This window comes from Penicillium hordei (assembly GCF_028827395.1).
Source record: "Penicillium hordei strain IBT 12815 chromosome Unknown utg000002l_segment0_segment0, whole genome shotgun sequence".
Lineage (NCBI taxonomy): Eukaryota > Fungi > Ascomycota > Eurotiomycetes > Eurotiales > Aspergillaceae > Penicillium > Penicillium hordei.
In genome coordinates this window covers 1,224,057-1,240,595 of record NW_026623143.1, presented here as the reverse complement: position 1 = coordinate 1,240,595, position 16,539 = coordinate 1,224,057, and the positions used below count along the sequence as shown (strand labels likewise).

The following is a 16,539-nucleotide window of genomic DNA, read 5'->3' as shown; positions in this document are numbered from 1 at the left end:
TGGATCTAATTTTGCTTAAGCACTCTTGCTGAGCCAAGATAAAAAAATTCTTCATATATGGAAGGCCCAGCTGATGGCGCGCGGTAACAAGGATGAACGCTTCCCGAAATATCTTTCGCTGCGAAGGGAAGACCTCCCTCCCGGTCCAGTATTCATGAAACTCTGAACTGATCGTGATCAACAAAGCCCGTAGAACACGGACTCAGATTGCTAGTTATTTAGTTAGCAATAGCCTCGGTATAGCTAAGTATAGAGTCGGGTTGGAGGGATAGGACTCCCGAATCTAAATATGTAGCAAAGGATGTATCGAGGTGGCAAAGGTACGAGAGCCATTCTCTATCAGACATGGGCAGTCACTGACGTAGAGGCGGAGGAAATGATGCAGAAAATAGATGGAACCAATTGCAAGTCAGTGATTTTTGTTGTAAAAGGGGTTACTGGGTTATGTGTAGTTGTAAAAAAAAAGCGAAGTTCGTAGACATAATAATGTCAGCGCCGGACTTCTAAAAACCCAAGTCCACCAAACTCAAGTCCCCAGATGTTCTCCTGCTCTGACCTCGTTTCCTAGCACCCATGTGGCTGATTGGTCCACGTAATTTCCCCCAATCGAAGGTAAGCAATGCAAAGGCGTTACGATCAAATCAGGTTGTGCCACTGTGGATACCGGGATGCCCCCAAGATCCTCTACAGAGATCATGTTATAGTACGGCTGAAGTAAACCCGACTTAATATTTGTTCACCCTCGAGAATTTAAACAGATAGCCAATTCCCTCACTGTGATAGTCAATTCAACCAGAGGCATTTTGGCTGTCCTCCAACATCTCAATTATACTTTTGTTTGTTTTTATCTTAGTACAACATTCATTATGGCATGGCCTTTGTGCAATGACCATATAGATCATCCAAGCCTATCCTGGCAATATGAGCCCAGTCATGGTGATTCTCCCTTTTACAAGGACGTGACTGCTACTCAAACTCCCATTGTTACGGTCGCGAAGCCATTATCTACCGAGTACAGCTTTTACGATCCTCGTGTTCAGCATGCTTCAGCGCTGCTTGACACAAACTTCACTTTACCTTCCACTCTCGGCCCTCTCAATCTGGAGTATATGGACCAGGACCCTATGCAGGGCTTCTTCTCCCAGTGGAATAGTACCACCGAAGGCCTGGCTAGAGACTATCGCCGTCTAGCCGAAAGCATCGTTCGGGTCCCATCTTTAGACTCTCCCTCTGTGGAAGAACCATCTCCACCCAAGGACAACGACATGCTGGCAACCCAGGGAAACCGTACTGACGGTCGACGAGCCAATAAACAAGAGTAAGACAACTACCCTCACATTAGAAATCGACATTGACAAGACGTTAGGGATTACCACATCTCTTTTGAATGTCACTGGATAGGCTGTAAGCACCGCCACGCGTTTAGCTGCGAAAGTGTGTTGATTCGTCATATCAGAACTCAGCATATCAACCCGCGCTCCGTCAACTGCCCTAGGTGTGATAAGTCTTTCAACCGAAAGGATAATATGAAGGAGCATGTGGGAAGGGTGCACGGGGGATATATCTGAGATCCAAGCAGGAGCTTTGTGATTTTGATTACTTGGTTTCGGACATGTGGTCTTCTTCTGGGATTGAAGGGATTAGAAGGATCTGGGCGTTACTAAGGATAGTTGTCTTAGGGGGTCTGATTGTTAACAAGATGTTGTCTCATGTCGGATTTTCTAGCACGAAGCTCATGAATACAGTCAGAGAAAGAACTATATTTCAGTCAGCGCTAAGTTCAGAAACATTTCTTCGAGATCAGCCAGGCCTTGGATGCAAGATGAACACACTTCCATGTCGGGATTATACGAGGTTAATCTCCAAACAGGAACATCCTAGAAGTTGATAAACACGGTCTAGGCCCGGTTTCTTTTCCATTGCCTCTCTAGTCTTACATACCTCGCACTACGAGATTCCTTTCCCCTAACTTGTAGGTATCTTTATTCTTCAATTCTAACGTGTTCAAGGTGCCTCGTCGAAAGTGGCGACAGCGAGGTCTCTTCGCCCCGGGGTAGCAACCCCTGATGACCTGCTCCCCTGGTCACATTTGGCAATATGAATGCATTTAGAGGAACCTTGGGCAGAAAGGCTGCCTAAACAATATATAATATCGACGGCTAGGTGTGTGATGGCAGCAACTCGCTGTATGAATAGGAAGTCGGCTATGGAGGTATGTCAGGGAGTGGCATACGGAGACCTCGTTCCACTTTGCGCATGGTTAATTCAACCCGCCCTTCCTCGTGAAGGCTGTGTTCGTAGTACGGGCGATCACCCCGCTGGTGGACCGAAGGTTTCGTAACAAGATGGCGATATTGGGGGGTTTTTTTCGGCTTTGTGTATGACAACGACGAGGGAGTGGGGTATTGGGCGACATTGAAGTCCAGCGCTTCTCCTAGGCTGAACATGTAGGCGACAGAGATGGTTACTACCTAACTAATCTCACATCATTATGCACTGCCTCGGCATATATTCTTTATACTCTTCCGGAGATGCCATGCTTTCAAAGACTAGAAAGAGAAGTTAACCAAAGTACAAAATGTCAGTAATTGTTAGAAGGGTTCGACAGTAACAGAGATCAAGTTAACTCACATTCTCTTTTGGCTTGCTTACTCTCAGCCGTATCGTGCCACAGCCTCAATAGCCATGTAGCGACCAGTGCATCCATCGACTCCTGCGACATACTGCTCGTGACTGATAATTTATATCTGTCATCTTCTTTTTCTTCAACGGCGACCTGTGTGCCATTGGAATTGCTCCACTTGTAGCAATTTCGACCGACCTTCCAGTTTGGTTGGATATCAAACAATAGGAGTTGTTGCGTGCCCTCGTAGAATAATGGTTTATCCGAGGCGGTCTTTTTCGCACTTAACATCGCCTTGAAGGACGTCTTTTGAAATCGTGCCTCAGAATTCTCGAGGCGAATATTGCCCATCATCTCGGGCACCGCAGCTGTGATGTAGTACTTAGCGGGTATGTCGGTCCGGTATTGTGCATTCACAGGGTGTGCAAGATAGAAAAGATGTCGCTTGCGCCACGTGCCAGGAGTGACACCCTCGATTTCTATCTCGGGATCAGATGTATCTTGCTCGACTCTTTCGAATGCCACAGATGAGTCCTTATTCGAGGTTGACCTGATGTCACTGTTTAATTGGTAAAGCAGCCTTGGAGTTGCAGACTCAGCGAAGACAGATTGACCTGACAAAAAGAAGACAGCGGGCTGAAGGATTTCCGTTAAGGTGTTTCCGCCTGTTTTTTCGTACGATTCAGAGCTCGAATCCATTGTCTTGGGGCACCGAGTTCGGTCCGGATCTGTCAATATTCCCAGCAATACGGTATTTGATTATCCGGTAACTAATGGTGCAAATATAGAAAGTGGTAAATAGTATAGTTTGGTTTAGAGCTGGGACACAAATAGACCGAACGTCGGGACCAAGGTTACCCCAGTTGCCCACGTGGGGCAGGGCAATACCATTACATAATGTATTTGCTACGCTCGAGCGTGTTGCAAGTAGGAAGATATGTGGATCGCTGTTCCTGGGGGCCAAATACACTACCTTTATGTATTGCTCAATAATTCGAAATTAAACCAAAGGTTTTACAAGAATTTCTCCGAAAAGGCAAGTTACCGTCAATTACAGTCTATTTACAAAATAAGCCGCTTACGCAGGTGGCTCATGTACCCCCCCGGGTCCTACCTGTCCCTTTTTGGCCCCCATGGCAGATTGGCAAGAAACCCCCGCCCATGAATATTCCGAGAACATTAGAATAACCATTACGGAGTGGTTTGAAATTACCTAATTTTATTTAGTATGAAGACCAGAATAGTTGGCCGTTCATGCGGCCTCTATCCTGGACGAAGTAGAACCAATAATCTAATATATTTGGCTTAAGGTGGTGATATGAGAAACATTTTATTTAAACACCAGGAACAATCCCACTTTGAAGAAAGAAATTATAGGGGTGCGAATCCTCAGCTCAAATTTTACGGCGACATTATACCCCCAACTATCCCCCGCGCTCCATTCACGCTCGTAGTCGAGTTCTTTGGGATTCATTATCCATCCAGGAGGCGATGTCATCTTAGCGCTTTATTGGTATCAGTTGTGGTATACAGTCGATCATGGGTACCTAGGTATCCGTAGATGATGCAATGATATATCTATGTCCCAGAGTAGGTAAGGCTAGGTACTATATGGAAGATGGCAGGGTTCCTACACGATTGGCGCTAGCCATGACTCTGGCTTGATTGACAAAAGATCCTTGGGGATGGGATACAACTCTGAATCTGCAGTGGAGCTGGAGGTGAACGACAATTAATTGGCTATAACGAGAGATTTGACTCTTGGAAAAATCCACCGAGGATACCTAGGTAGATAGGCTGTTGAGTATTCAGAGTATATGCAGCCCTGGAGGTTACGTTTATCGATTGAGGGCCCGAGGTATAAATATTTGATGCCTACAATGCCTGGTGCCTTCTATAGTTTTCTTGTGGGTCTGAATATTAAACAAATTGCTGTTTTGTGTGAAACTTTACTAGTACCAAGGTTATCAAGTCACGATTACATAGTTGAAGAGATCGACGGTAAGTCACTTCTTGAAATCTATACCACTTTCCCGGGGTCCCTTGTTAATATGATTAAACGATGTCTCTCCTAAGCAACTTTCTGAACCATACTTTATCTCATTATCACTAACCGAATGCCCTAATACACAAAAGCAGATTGGGCCAATCTCGAAGCGGGGCTAGCTCGCATTTATATGTTGTATATTCTGATATCATCCTCCGTACAGTTCGAATCTCAACTTTCAGTAACCATAATTCAACTCCAACCAGACTATCAGCAGGTGGGAACTCATTTGCCACAGTATCCAATGCTTCCTTTAAATTGGCCTTTTTCATTTATCTTGCATGCTTCAACGTTGAATTGGAGGTTAAAGTAGAACAGTGAAGACGCCGAACAACTCTTCTATATATTACACTAATAAGAGATACAAATTATATATATAATGTTCCCATTATATGCAGAGGAAGTCATTTTTCAAAGCATAGTTTTTTTTTTATCAGATACAAAAATCCTGCAATTGGTGTTTTATAGCATGTGATAGCAAAAGTTCATATGGATCGCTAATCCCGTGTCGGCAATTGTTACTCAACTCTGAAGTGCCGACTCGAAACTGCTCAGCCACCGCATTGCTGTCATCGGTATCTACTCCGTACGAGGGGTGTCTCTCTATATACAAGGATTATTTCCTTACTGGAACCCCCGAAATTCCCTCCCCTTTTGTCGACGGGTCGAAGTGACGATTACATAAGCCACAAGGAAGCCGCGGGCGGGCTCCCACCCCAGTGCACCTTCAGGCACTGTCTCTGCCAATCACGCGGTGTCATATGCAGATCCCCCAGAAAGAACCGAGGTCGGGGCCACCGATCTAATTTCACCGAGATATGAAGTGAAACTGAGGCTTGTTGTTTTTCTTTTCGTTTTCTTTGCTGAGACCGGGTCACTTTGATTCCGTTCCTGAATGGCAACCATCAATGCCATCGCGTCGTAGTCACACGAAGTCTCGAAAGGGGTGTTTGGAGTGTAAAAGGAGACATGTAAAGGTCAGTGTCAACAATTTTGCTCCCCTGAACCCGTCGGCGTGTTGGATGTAGCTCAGGCGGCATTCCCGGACGGCAGTAACCCACCAGCTGAGATTCATATTCTGACACAACGGTCAGTGTGATGAGAGCATCCCAAAATGTACTCTGTGCAGGAAGCGAAAATTGGAGTGCAGATATCCTCCCCCAAATGAGGACGAAGACAGCCCCGGGGCATCATCCAGCGCCCATGATGAAACAGATAGTGGCACTGTGACCCCATCACGGGATTTCCCACAGGCAACACGCTTGCTTGAGACGAGATTATTCCACCAGTATATGACTTCAACATACCACACTTTGTCACAGGATGGACTATCTGCACACCATCTCTCCATGACGATTCCTCGCATGGCTGCATCTTGTCCTTACCTGCTTGACAGCATCCATGCATTTTCAGCCTTACACTTGGCCTCGATTGAGACTGATAATCGGGCTTTATGGCTGAATCATGCCGTGCAATATCAGAGCCAGGCATGCGCTGGATTGAGCAAGGTTCTTCCGGAAATCTCACCGCCAGATTATGAACCCGCATTCGTCTCGTCTATCATCATAATGCTTTTCGCCATGGGATCTCGAGTATTATCCCTTGAAACACGACCTCTGGACCCGCTTTCGGTGGTTCTTGAGGCTCGCACATTGATGTCTGGCCCCGCCATGCTTCTTTCCCGGATACTTGAAGCCGGGGTTGACTCGCAGCTGGATGGATGGCTGTGCGCTCCTGACACACAAGAAATTCTCGAAGCTGGGAAACATGATCAGTATGGAACTCCTTCTCTCTAGCTCATTGGCGAAGGCTGGATGATAACACGAAATAGCGGCAGCTACCCGGTCGAGAGCACAAACATATTATTCACCCTCCACAAGTATGTTCCACTAACGTATGGAGTGACGGTGTAGGGCTTGCGAAGCTGATTATCAACACAGAGACATAGTAACGTCGCTGGTTCGACTTCATTCGATTATTGACACAAGAAAAGGATCGGATCAACCGATCTACCTAGCCACATGGCAGCAGCTTCATCAGGCCATCGAACCGTGGCCAAAAATCGGACCGCATGGCGGCCCGCTTGCATGGCCCTTATTCCTCTCCGACAAGTTTTCCTCACTACTCAAACATGGCGACTGGATTGCCCGAATTCTGTTTCTACATTTTGGCATCGCTATGCGTCTCTTGTGCCGTCGATGGTATGTGCGCGACTGGGGTCGTCGGCTGGTGTTAGCCACGCTGGAAGCACTGGATAAGGTTCCTCAGGAGTGGGAGGAAACTATTTCTTGGATAAGACGAGCCGCTGCAAGGGAAGACTAGCCGCGGGATTGATACCATGTTGAGCATGCGTGGGGTATAGAGTACTTGGGTTATAGATTGGGGTAGTTTATTCATAACAAAGGATAGGTCAACTAATGACCGAATCATATCGAAGGGAGATAAGATGCTATGTATGGAGTATGGCGTTTGATCCTACTGATCCCGAAAAACCCCCGAGCCATAACATTTGCTCCCGACAGCTACCCGACAGCTTATCAGCGGGGGTCGGGGTTTTAGAACACACCGCTACGCAGTAAATTAAACGTCTTAGAAGAGGATCTTCTAATCTTTCAAAATGTTCCATCCGTCATTTCCTTTCTTCATTCCTTATCTCTCGGTGCTGGCTGCATTCGCCAAGCAACCTGGAGCCCGCTGATCCTATACAAAAGCGTCGGGACGGCCTCCAATCGCAATATGCACCACCCCTGTCCGATCAGCCAAGATGTGGAGAAGGTAAATCTATCTTTTCCCCTCTCGTTTACGACCTCATTTGAGCCCGGGTTGAGAATATTAATATCGGAGACTGTAACAGCTTGAGGCCTTACCAGCTTCTTCTTCTCCGGGACCTAGTCTTGCGCAACATTCTATACCACGGAGGAATTGGAGGCAGACCCTTGTCAACATGTCGCGACCAATCAAACTCGGATTTTTGGCGATTTTATCACTGCTATTGATCGCAATTCATCTGCCCAGTGCAAACACCTCCCCCTTAGAGTTCTCCGAGCGAGACCCGAATGCCGACCTCGGGTCGCATGGTTTAATTGGCCCTGGAAAGCTGGGCGCTGTTGCTAGCGAAAGCTCGGTCTGCTCCCGTCATGGATCTGATATTTTGTTGAAGGGCGGAAACGCTGCTGATGCTGTGAGTTTACCTATCCAGGTGGATTTTGGGGTGAATCTCGGTGCTGAGATGACATAGTTGGTTGCAACCGAATTTTGCATTGGTGTCGTAGGTGAGGCAGCATTCATTCGGTCAATAATTGTATCTGAGCGTAGCTAACGGAGACCAGGGATGTACCACAGTGGAATCGGCGGAGGTGGCTTCATGCTCGTGAGATCATCAAATGGCGATTACGAGTTCATTGATTTCCGAGAGACGGCGCCGGCTGCGGCATTCGAGGACATGTACAAAAACAACGAAGATGCTTCCATATACGGCGGACTGGCAAGGTAAGACGAATACGCGGAGCTGATGGGAGCTAAGCTAACAGCTATACAAGTGGAGTACCGGGCGAAGTGCGAGGTCTTGAGCATCTCCACAAGAAATACGGCTCGCTTCCATGGTCGACTGTTGTCGAGCCTGCTATCCGCACAGCCCGTGACGGATTCCCTGTCACAGAGGATCTTGTCAAATACATGAAATCTGCCGTTGGCAGTGGAGAGGACTTCCTATCTAAGAATCCCACGTGGGCAATTGACTTTGCTCCGAATGGAACCAGGCTTGGGCTGGGCGATATCATTACCCGACGCCGGTATGCGGACACCCTCGAGGCTATTGCACAGCGTGGCGCGGATGCATTCTACTCGGGCCCTATCGCCGAGGCTATGATCAATGCGGTCCAGCGCGAAAACGGCACAATGACACTCGAAGATCTTAAAAATTACACTGTGGCTATTCGGGATATCTCTCAGATAGACTACCGTGGGTACAAGATCACGAGTACGTCGGCCCCCTCCAGTGGCAGCATCGCCCTGAGCATTCTGAAGATCCTTGGGACATACAAGGATTTCTTCACGACTGAAAAATCTGTGAATTTAAGTACCCATCGGTTGGACGAGGCGATCCGATTTGGATATGGCGAGGTATGAATGACCGACTATTATTCCACCCGTGGACTCTGGTCAATGGTCGCTTACATGAAACGCAGAGATCTAATTTTGGCGATCCCCTATTTGTTGACGGCTTGGCCGACTATGAGAAGGAGATCTTGGATCAGTCTACAATTGATGACATTCGATCTAAGATCTCGGATGTGCGGACTCAGAACGTATCTGCTTATGATCCAGCGGGACTGGAAAGCCTGGACACGTAGGTCCTATTCGATATATCATTCTCTGACATTAAGCTAACTGCGCATCAGCCCTGGAACTTCCCATATCGCAGTAGCTGACCACACTGGCCTTGCAATCTCCGTAATCACCACAATCAACCTATTATTCGGTAGCCAGGTCATGGTCCCAGAAACCGGTATCATCATGAACAACGAGATGAACGGTATGTTGAGAAAGCCAGTCCTAGGTCACGGAGTTAACTAACATGTTCACAGATTTCTCCATTCCTGGATCGTCAAACTCATTTGGATACATCCCCTCCCCATCCAACTACATTCGCCCTGGAAAACGCCCTCTGTCCTCCATCACGCCCGCGATAGTTGAGCGACCCAATGGCAAGCTATTTTTGATTGCGGGATCCGCAGGAGGAAGTCGTATCATCACTGCCACCGTCCAGAGTATCATTCACTCCATTGATCAGGGACTCTCCGCCGCTAAAGCGTTGGCCAAGCCCCGTCTGCATGATCAGCTGGTGCCAAACCAGGTCAGGTTCGAATACAGTTATGACAACGCAACTGTTGCCTCTATGAAGGCACGCGGCCATAACGTTACTTGGGTTGCTCCGGGACAGAGTACTGCCCAGTTGATTCGGGTCTTGCCCAATGGAACATTCGATGCTGCTGGAGAGCCGAGGCAGCTCAACTCTGGCGGGTATTCTGTATAGAACGGGATATGTTGGCACTGTGGATGCCAAAGTACATACATTGTCAAACGCGTGTCAGGGTACAAAAGCATCACTATAAATAGACAAACCGATCTAACAAGTTCAACTCTTTCGCAAATGCAGTCCTTTGTTGTAGATTCTTTGACAGGGGGTAGATTGGCGTTTCTTTATCTGATGGTCTGTGCTTTCGATATTCCCTTTTTGATGTAGACAGCTCCAACTTAACTTAACCTTTTCCCCTCCTTTAAAAGTCTAGACTGACGTAAAAAGTTGATCTGAACTCTTCCCTTCCTTAGTTTTGTTTTAATGGTTTTATTGACACGACATCGCGTCACCTTATCAAACTTACACGTGAATCGACCTCCCCGCGTCAAAGAAGCTAGGAAGCTTTACTCGCGATTTCCCCGAGACTAGGACGCATTACATTCGCATAGGATACTCGCTGGTAGTTTCTCTTGCTCTTTGTTTGTCTTTGTGCTTTGTATTAACCAGATGGCTTTTCATCAAAACAGTTCACACTCAATCCAAACGCTACCGCGATATGTCTGCAAACCCTTCGAGATTCACCAACTTCCTACCCTAGGCAACCTACCATCTACTGTGGTATCAGGAATACAATGGCTCGACTCAGCAACGTCTCCGTTGTTGTTCCCCTTCCATCCTTCGATATTGATCCCCTCAGGACCTTTGACGAAGACTTCTTTGATCGTGCTGTTGACAACATCTTGTCAGAGGAGGCGAGCTTCGAAGAATCCCGGGACGAGATGATGGACGGTAACACTGGCATATCGAGTCCATTTGGGTATGACGGTGCGTCTGACTCCTCGAACCTCAACGTTCGTCGTAGCCAAAGGACCGGAGCCAACTCGGCGCATTTTTCTACAACATCAATCCCATCACCCACAACCACCTCGGCAAATAAGCCGAAGTCGAGAAGGTCTTCCAGAATACGAAAGAGTGTTACAATGGAGGATGTCAATGCTCATGGTGAAGCTCCTATGAGCCTCGAGAACATCACACAACCTCAGCGTGTGGAGGAAGTCCTACAAGTTGAACCTTATCCCGTTCACAAAGCTGGCGATCACCCTTCTACAGTTCCTAAAATTACCAACTCGGCGGCAATGCTGACTGATGACTATGGAATGACGGCGGAAGAGAAGATCTTTGCTTCGGTGGACTCCGAAAAGCAGATGGAGGTGTTGAAGTTCGTTGTATCACACTCTTTCATGACGGAGCCAGTCCAACATGTTCGACGTTCGGCCCGGCGAGAATTCACTGGCCAAGTGCGTGGGGTCGCCGCAGAGGCTGGCATGGACGACATAGCTATCGATGCTTTGGTCGACCACGTTCGAAAGATCTACCTTGAGGACCGTGGAATTGCGGTAGCCGATGATGCCGGCTCTGCATTTGGGGACGAGGTGGACGGTGAGGAAAAAGCACATACTAAGAGCTCGCACCGGAAACGGCGCAAGAGCAGCTCGGGCCAGCCCGAGGACAAAGAGCACAAGAAAAGCAAGAAGCGACACTCGGATAAGGCAAGACGGCACAGCCATGATGCTATGCAGCATGATGAGCCAAACAAGGTTGTGGAAACTCATGTCCCGGCAGGTGTTTTCACTAACGGCCAGGACAATGGCTACGTTGAGCTGGAGGAACCGAAACGTAAGGACAACACGCCGGATCTGCCTAAAATGCCTACGAACATCATTCGGGGTAGCCCCAGCGCACCCATCGACCTGACCCACTCTACTCCTCATCACGAGTTCGCCCGTGAAGCTGATGTGGTTCCATCTCATGCCCAAAAACTTGATGTCATCCGGGAGACCAAGGATCTTCAGGATAGCACCAAAAAGGCTATCACGCCTCACTTGTTACCCGATGCCCCGACGGAGATGATTCAGAGTCCATCACCTGAACAAGTTGAACGAAAACCGTGGAAACGTCGTGAGCCAGGAAAAACATCACAGAGAGACAAAAACAAGCGCAAGCGCGAACGGAGGAGGGAGCGCAACAAACATCGAATCAAGTTGGGTGGACAGCAACGCCCTCAAGGTGACTCAGTCGATAGAGCAGATCAAGACTCAATTCCGCCTCCCATTCCGCAAGAAACCTCTTCCGATAGCCCAAATGGAAGCAGACGGAGCTCCAGTCAGCTTCCGCTACCCGCCGATCCATCCGAGTGGACGATGGATTTTTGAATACCAGTGATTTGCCAGGTGTGACTCCAAGTGATGAGGTTCAATCGAAGTATTTCTTAGGAGCCGGCAACCCCAAAGTTGGCTCGAAAAACAAGCGGGAAATGACTTCTTCCCTGTATGATTTGTCTATCCCACCCAAAACCCGACAGCTGTTGAAAGATCTGAATCTGCCCCCAGACTTCTTGTCGTCAGATTCTTCCTTGAGTGATGCGCCGAGTGATTTTGATTCCAATTCGGATGATTCAGATGAACCCCGGTCGCATGTTCATATCAAATTATCACCTCCGAAAAGCCCCCGTCTTGTTCCCCAATTCACAAACCCCGACCCCCAAACCCCTGTGAAATCTACCTCTTTCATTAACCCAGAACTTATTAAAACCCCCCAAGTCAAACCCTTGAAGCATTCTCCTTATTTCCCACGTGTCCCAGTTGATCCTGAATCATGCCTCCCGTTCCCCCCTATCGAAGCATCCTCTTTCGGACTCATCCAGGAGCAGCTTGCACATGACCCCTTTCATTTACTAATTGCAACCATTTTTCTCAATCGAACCCGCGGGGGTGTTGCCCTGCCGGTTTTGTTCAAAGTGTTTGAACGATACCCTACGATTGAGGCGATGGCCGAAGCAAACCCACCGGAACTTGTATCGATGATAAACTGCCTAGGCTTTCAAAACCAACGTGCAAAGAAATGCATCACATTGGCACAAACATGGCTATCAGACCCCCCGAACAGAAGCAAAAGATATCGCAAGCTCCACTACCCACGAAAGCTTGACGGTCGAAATGTTGGCCGTGAAGAATGCATTGATGAAGAAGATTTGCGAGTGGCATGGGAGATTGCACATCTACCAGGAGTTGGAGCATATTCCCTTGATAGCTGGAGGATCTTCTGTCGCGACGAATTACGGGGGAAAGCCTCTGACTGGAAAGGGATGGATGCGACAGAGGTCGGGTTTGTGCCTGAATGGAAGTGCGTTCTGCCACACGACAAGGAGCTACGTGCTTATCTTACATGGATGTGGCTAAAAGAAGGATGGATTTGGGATTACAACACTGGTGATCTGACACTTGCGAGTGACAAGATGATGAGAGCTGCGCAGAGTGGAGGAGTTGCTCGTGAAGAAGAGGGGAATTGGGTACTAGAGACCTCCCCCGTCAAGGCTGTGAATGGATTACATGAATCAGATTGATTCCAAGTGTTGATGTACATGATACTCTGAATATCAAGTTTTCAAATCCACATACTTGTATACGTTGTTGCCTCAGCCAGTAGAAATTTGTGCTCCCTCAGCAAGTTTTCAGCTGAGAGGGCTATGTACTCTATATATATATCTCTCTCTCAGGATCCGATTTCAGGCTTCCATGCAGCAAAACCACGTCAGTTAAAAGAGCGGGGCGCAGATTGCTCACCGCATAATCGCATAGTGCGCTTCTTTCCACTTCCAACAATTCCATGCGTCGTACCTGAATGAGGTTATTCTTGTCTTTTCTTTTTTCGACTCATATCCCTTTCTTTTCCCCAAACCCTAGACACACGGAATGCCGGATTGGTTGCCGCGCATTGCAACGTTAAGCGACCAGTCACAACCAGTCACGGCCCGAACTAAGCGCCAGGACAATTGGAGACAAAAATAGGATCACATTCCCCTCAGTGGCGGTACAAGCCTAGACAGGTAACGACTCTTTCGCGCGGTCCTCAACACGATACGGATTTCGCCATGTTTCCTGTTAGACTAAACCGCGACGATAGGAAGTCGAAGACCGTCAAGGCTAAGACAAACAAAACAAACAGAAAGACCTCAACCAAGGACCCAGAGGATTCTACCACGGCTCGCTCATCAACTTCCCAACGCAGGTCCTCCATGCCTGGACTCGAGAGATCGGAGACCTCGTTCCTTGAGTCGAGAACTAGTCTACCGTATCCTACTTTCTCTAAAGCTCACAGCAAGGAAGGTGTCCGAGCCAGCATCCCTACACCCGACCCGACCGATTTGACACATGACGACGGGAAGAACGGTCACCGCGAGAACCACCATGCGCCTCCTAGCCCGCCCCTAACTGGTCTCGACCAGGAGTCGAGGAAGGGTAGTATCGTCAACGAGGATGAGAAGGAGGCAGACAAACCCAAGAGGAAAACAAATATAAAAATCAGAGCCTCCGAGGTCAACAGGTCCTCGTCAAGTCTCCGGTCTAAACGCGATGATAGCACCAAGTCCAAGTCCAGCAAGACGTCGCGAACAGAGACCCCTACAAAATCCAGACCTAAGGAAGAGAGTGAAGCTTCGCCTCGGTCATCAAGCCATAAGTCCAAGACAAAGGTCTCTGATGATAGGAAACTACCCAAACGGTCGAGTCGCTCGACGATGTCTGCCTCCCAGTCGAACGTTACGCTTCGTGATGTCGGCGCAGAGTCAGTCAACGGGTCCGACGCGACGTCTATTGCGCCTAACCAGCAGCATTCGGTGCCACGAAAACCCTTGACCCCACCTACGAAGCCTCCTTCTCGAACCCAGAACCGATCGGCCATGTCCCATCGTCGCACTGCAAGTGACGAATCGATCGATTTTGTGAAACCAGTGAATCCGAATTCGTTTGGCGCACCCCCGCCGCCCCCACCTCCGCCCGAAATGCCTGCTACTATCCCTAGAGTTGATTACTTGCTGAAAAATGGTGGTCTCGAAAATAAGGTCTCTAGGGCGCTGCTGACTAGCCTCGGGCAGAAGGATCCATTCTCGCAAGGACAACCTCAGTCCCGGGCTATCGCTGGCAAAATCTTCGATCCATATAACCGTTTACTAGACGACTACCAAAAGGTCATGAGTAAGAATGGATCTCTCGCTGTCGCAACAGGCTACCGGTCTGTCGCCCGCCGTTTATTGGACCGTCTCGAAGCCGTGTTCGCGCGCGACATCTCATCCGAGCCATGTAGCTGCCAGATATGCGACCAAGCGGACTCAGACGATCGACCAGATGGAGTGAGCTGGGGCGAGGTTTTGGAGCTCGTGTCTGGCCGCAGGGAACTCCCCATGTGGCCTCCCTTCACAATGGCACCAACCACCGTGGATACTGGTGCGCCAGGCGATGAGCATGTTCCAATGCAGAAGCTCGACGTTGACGTTCCTGAAGAGTACCGCGAGCACTTCATCCGGCAATCTCGAAAGACGAAGGTCGCTGTCGACAAATGGCTTTACGAGCAGAATGATCCAGGCACCAGCGCCCCTAATGAGGTCGACGATGAGACGTTAACCTTTGCCATGCTCACGCATCTAGAACCCCACCAGCGCTCATTGTTCTGCTCTTTGCTCGGCATCAATTCTTCTACTCCTGTCCCGCGACCTAGCGACGAACGGCCCCGACCGAAACCTGCCGCGCTTGTCTCATCGGCCTCTGCCATCCAGCGTCTTTACCGACTATCCTCCCTCCCTCGTGACCCCGAAACCGCTATGTACATGCTGAATAACCCTACCCTCCACCATGTCCTCGCCACCCTCTCCGCTATCAGCGATGACGAGTGGGAGATCCTCATCTCTGGCCGCTTCGACGGATTCCTCCGCAGTGGCGCAGAAGACACAGGTCCCACTGCGAATGCCGCCGGGGGGCCTCGTTGGAACGGCAGTCGCTCCAACACACCCTTGGGCGGCGGTATCTCCCGAGGACCGACACCCAATTACATGGACGGCAGCTTCCGACCGTCAAGCCAAGTCAACGGCGCACCTTCAACCCCCGCCTCATTCGGCGGCCCAATCGCCCTCGACGAGGAAACTGAAATCGCCGCGTTAGCAGAAGTCGAGCGCGACATTTTCCTCGGAATGGAAGCCCTCGAAGACGCTTTCGAAGCCCTCCACTGCAAAGCCGAAGTCGTGCGGCGCGCACTACGCGAACGTGGCGCCGGCCTCTCCGTAGCAAACCAAAGCCGCCGTGGCTCGTTCGTCGAAGCGCGTCTAGGCACGCCCTTCTCGGGCGTCGGTACGTGGGAAAGCGGTGGTGAAGACGACTTCCTCGACGACGAGCGCTCTCTTGCGCCCGATGACTCGGCCAGTAACATCAGCTCGAACCGTCGTCGCCGACCTAAGAGACGCACTGAGCGACGCACACCTGCGCCTGTCGAGGAGGAAGACGAGGAAGATGACGGTCTTGGTCGTCGGGATACGCGAAACTCGAGGCGGAGATAGATCAGTACCGGGATGGAATGGGAATAATTCTTTTCGATTTATGATCTACGTGCAGCGTTGGAATCATTCGAGGACCGTTTGCTGGATAGCATGGGATATGGATATAACTGTTGCTGTCGCAATGGGCTTGAGGAACTCATGATACCCCCCCTCCCCTACTCTCTTGTCCTGGGTGTTTTTACTATGTTTCGAGCTTGTTATTTTTGCATCTTTTTTTCGCGCTTGGCCTACTGCCTACCCCCCTTTTTATATTTTGTTCTTTTGATGATTTATGAATGCCATGAGCTTCCCTCCCACGACCTAATGCCTGGCTGTACGTTTAGGCTATGATACAAGTTTGATTTAGCATCTCTCACCGGATGGATCATTAGCATTGTGCAATATAAGCGAACTGGATTCAGGCATTGCAATGAACTATAGGAGACTATAGACAAATGCAAACAAGGGGAAAGCGATATAAGGAT

At 49.1% G+C, this 16,539-nt stretch overlaps 6 protein-coding genes across 6 annotated transcripts; 5 read left to right on the top strand and 1 right to left on the bottom strand.

The window, feature by feature from the left end:
• Positions 1–866: 866 nt before the first annotated feature.
• On the top strand, positions 867–1,322 carry N7537_003763 (uncharacterized protein; the record flags this gene model as incomplete). Its single annotated transcript, XM_056894821.1, has 1 exon — positions 867–1,322. The coding sequence occupies one exon, from the start codon at positions 867–869 to the stop codon at positions 1,320–1,322; it is 456 nt and encodes a 151-aa protein (XP_056754569.1).
• A 1,295-nt stretch (positions 1,323–2,617) lies between these two features.
• On the bottom strand, positions 2,618–3,322 carry N7537_003762 (uncharacterized protein; the record flags this gene model as incomplete). Its single annotated transcript, XM_056894820.1, has 1 exon — positions 2,618–3,322. The coding sequence occupies one exon, from the start codon at positions 3,320–3,322 to the stop codon at positions 2,618–2,620; it is 705 nt and encodes a 234-aa protein (XP_056754568.1).
• Positions 3,323–6,019: 2,697 nt separating this feature from the next.
• N7537_003761 (uncharacterized protein) lies at positions 6,020–6,992 on the top strand (the record flags this gene model as incomplete). Its single annotated transcript, XM_056894819.1, has 3 exons — positions 6,020–6,444; positions 6,502–6,549; positions 6,611–6,992. The coding sequence occupies 3 exons, from the start codon at positions 6,020–6,022 to the stop codon at positions 6,990–6,992; spliced, it is 855 nt and encodes a 284-aa protein (XP_056754567.1).
• Positions 6,993–7,614: 622 nt separating this feature from the next.
• N7537_003760 (gamma-glutamyltransferase) lies at positions 7,615–9,705 on the top strand (the record flags this gene model as incomplete). The annotated part of the gene is made up of 7 exons (XM_056894818.1): positions 7,615–7,851; positions 7,909–7,942; positions 8,000–8,159; positions 8,210–8,792; positions 8,858–9,018; positions 9,071–9,204; positions 9,257–9,705. The coding sequence occupies 7 exons, from the start codon at positions 7,615–7,617 to the stop codon at positions 9,703–9,705; spliced, it is 1,758 nt and encodes a 585-aa protein (XP_056754566.1).
• Positions 9,706–10,322: 617 nt separating this feature from the next.
• Positions 10,323–13,093, top strand: N7537_003759 (putative pre-mRNA splicing factor; the record flags this gene model as incomplete). Its single annotated transcript, XM_056894817.1, has 2 exons — positions 10,323–11,765; positions 11,828–13,093. 2 exons carry the CDS (start codon positions 10,323–10,325, stop codon positions 13,091–13,093), a joined length of 2,709 nt encoding a protein of 902 aa, XP_056754565.1.
• A 528-nt stretch (positions 13,094–13,621) lies between these two features.
• N7537_003758 (uncharacterized protein) lies at positions 13,622–16,075 on the top strand (the record flags this gene model as incomplete). Its single annotated transcript, XM_056894816.1, has 1 exon — positions 13,622–16,075. The coding sequence occupies one exon, from the start codon at positions 13,622–13,624 to the stop codon at positions 16,073–16,075; it is 2,454 nt and encodes an 817-aa protein (XP_056754564.1).
• Between the last annotated feature and the right edge of the window lie 464 nt (positions 16,076–16,539).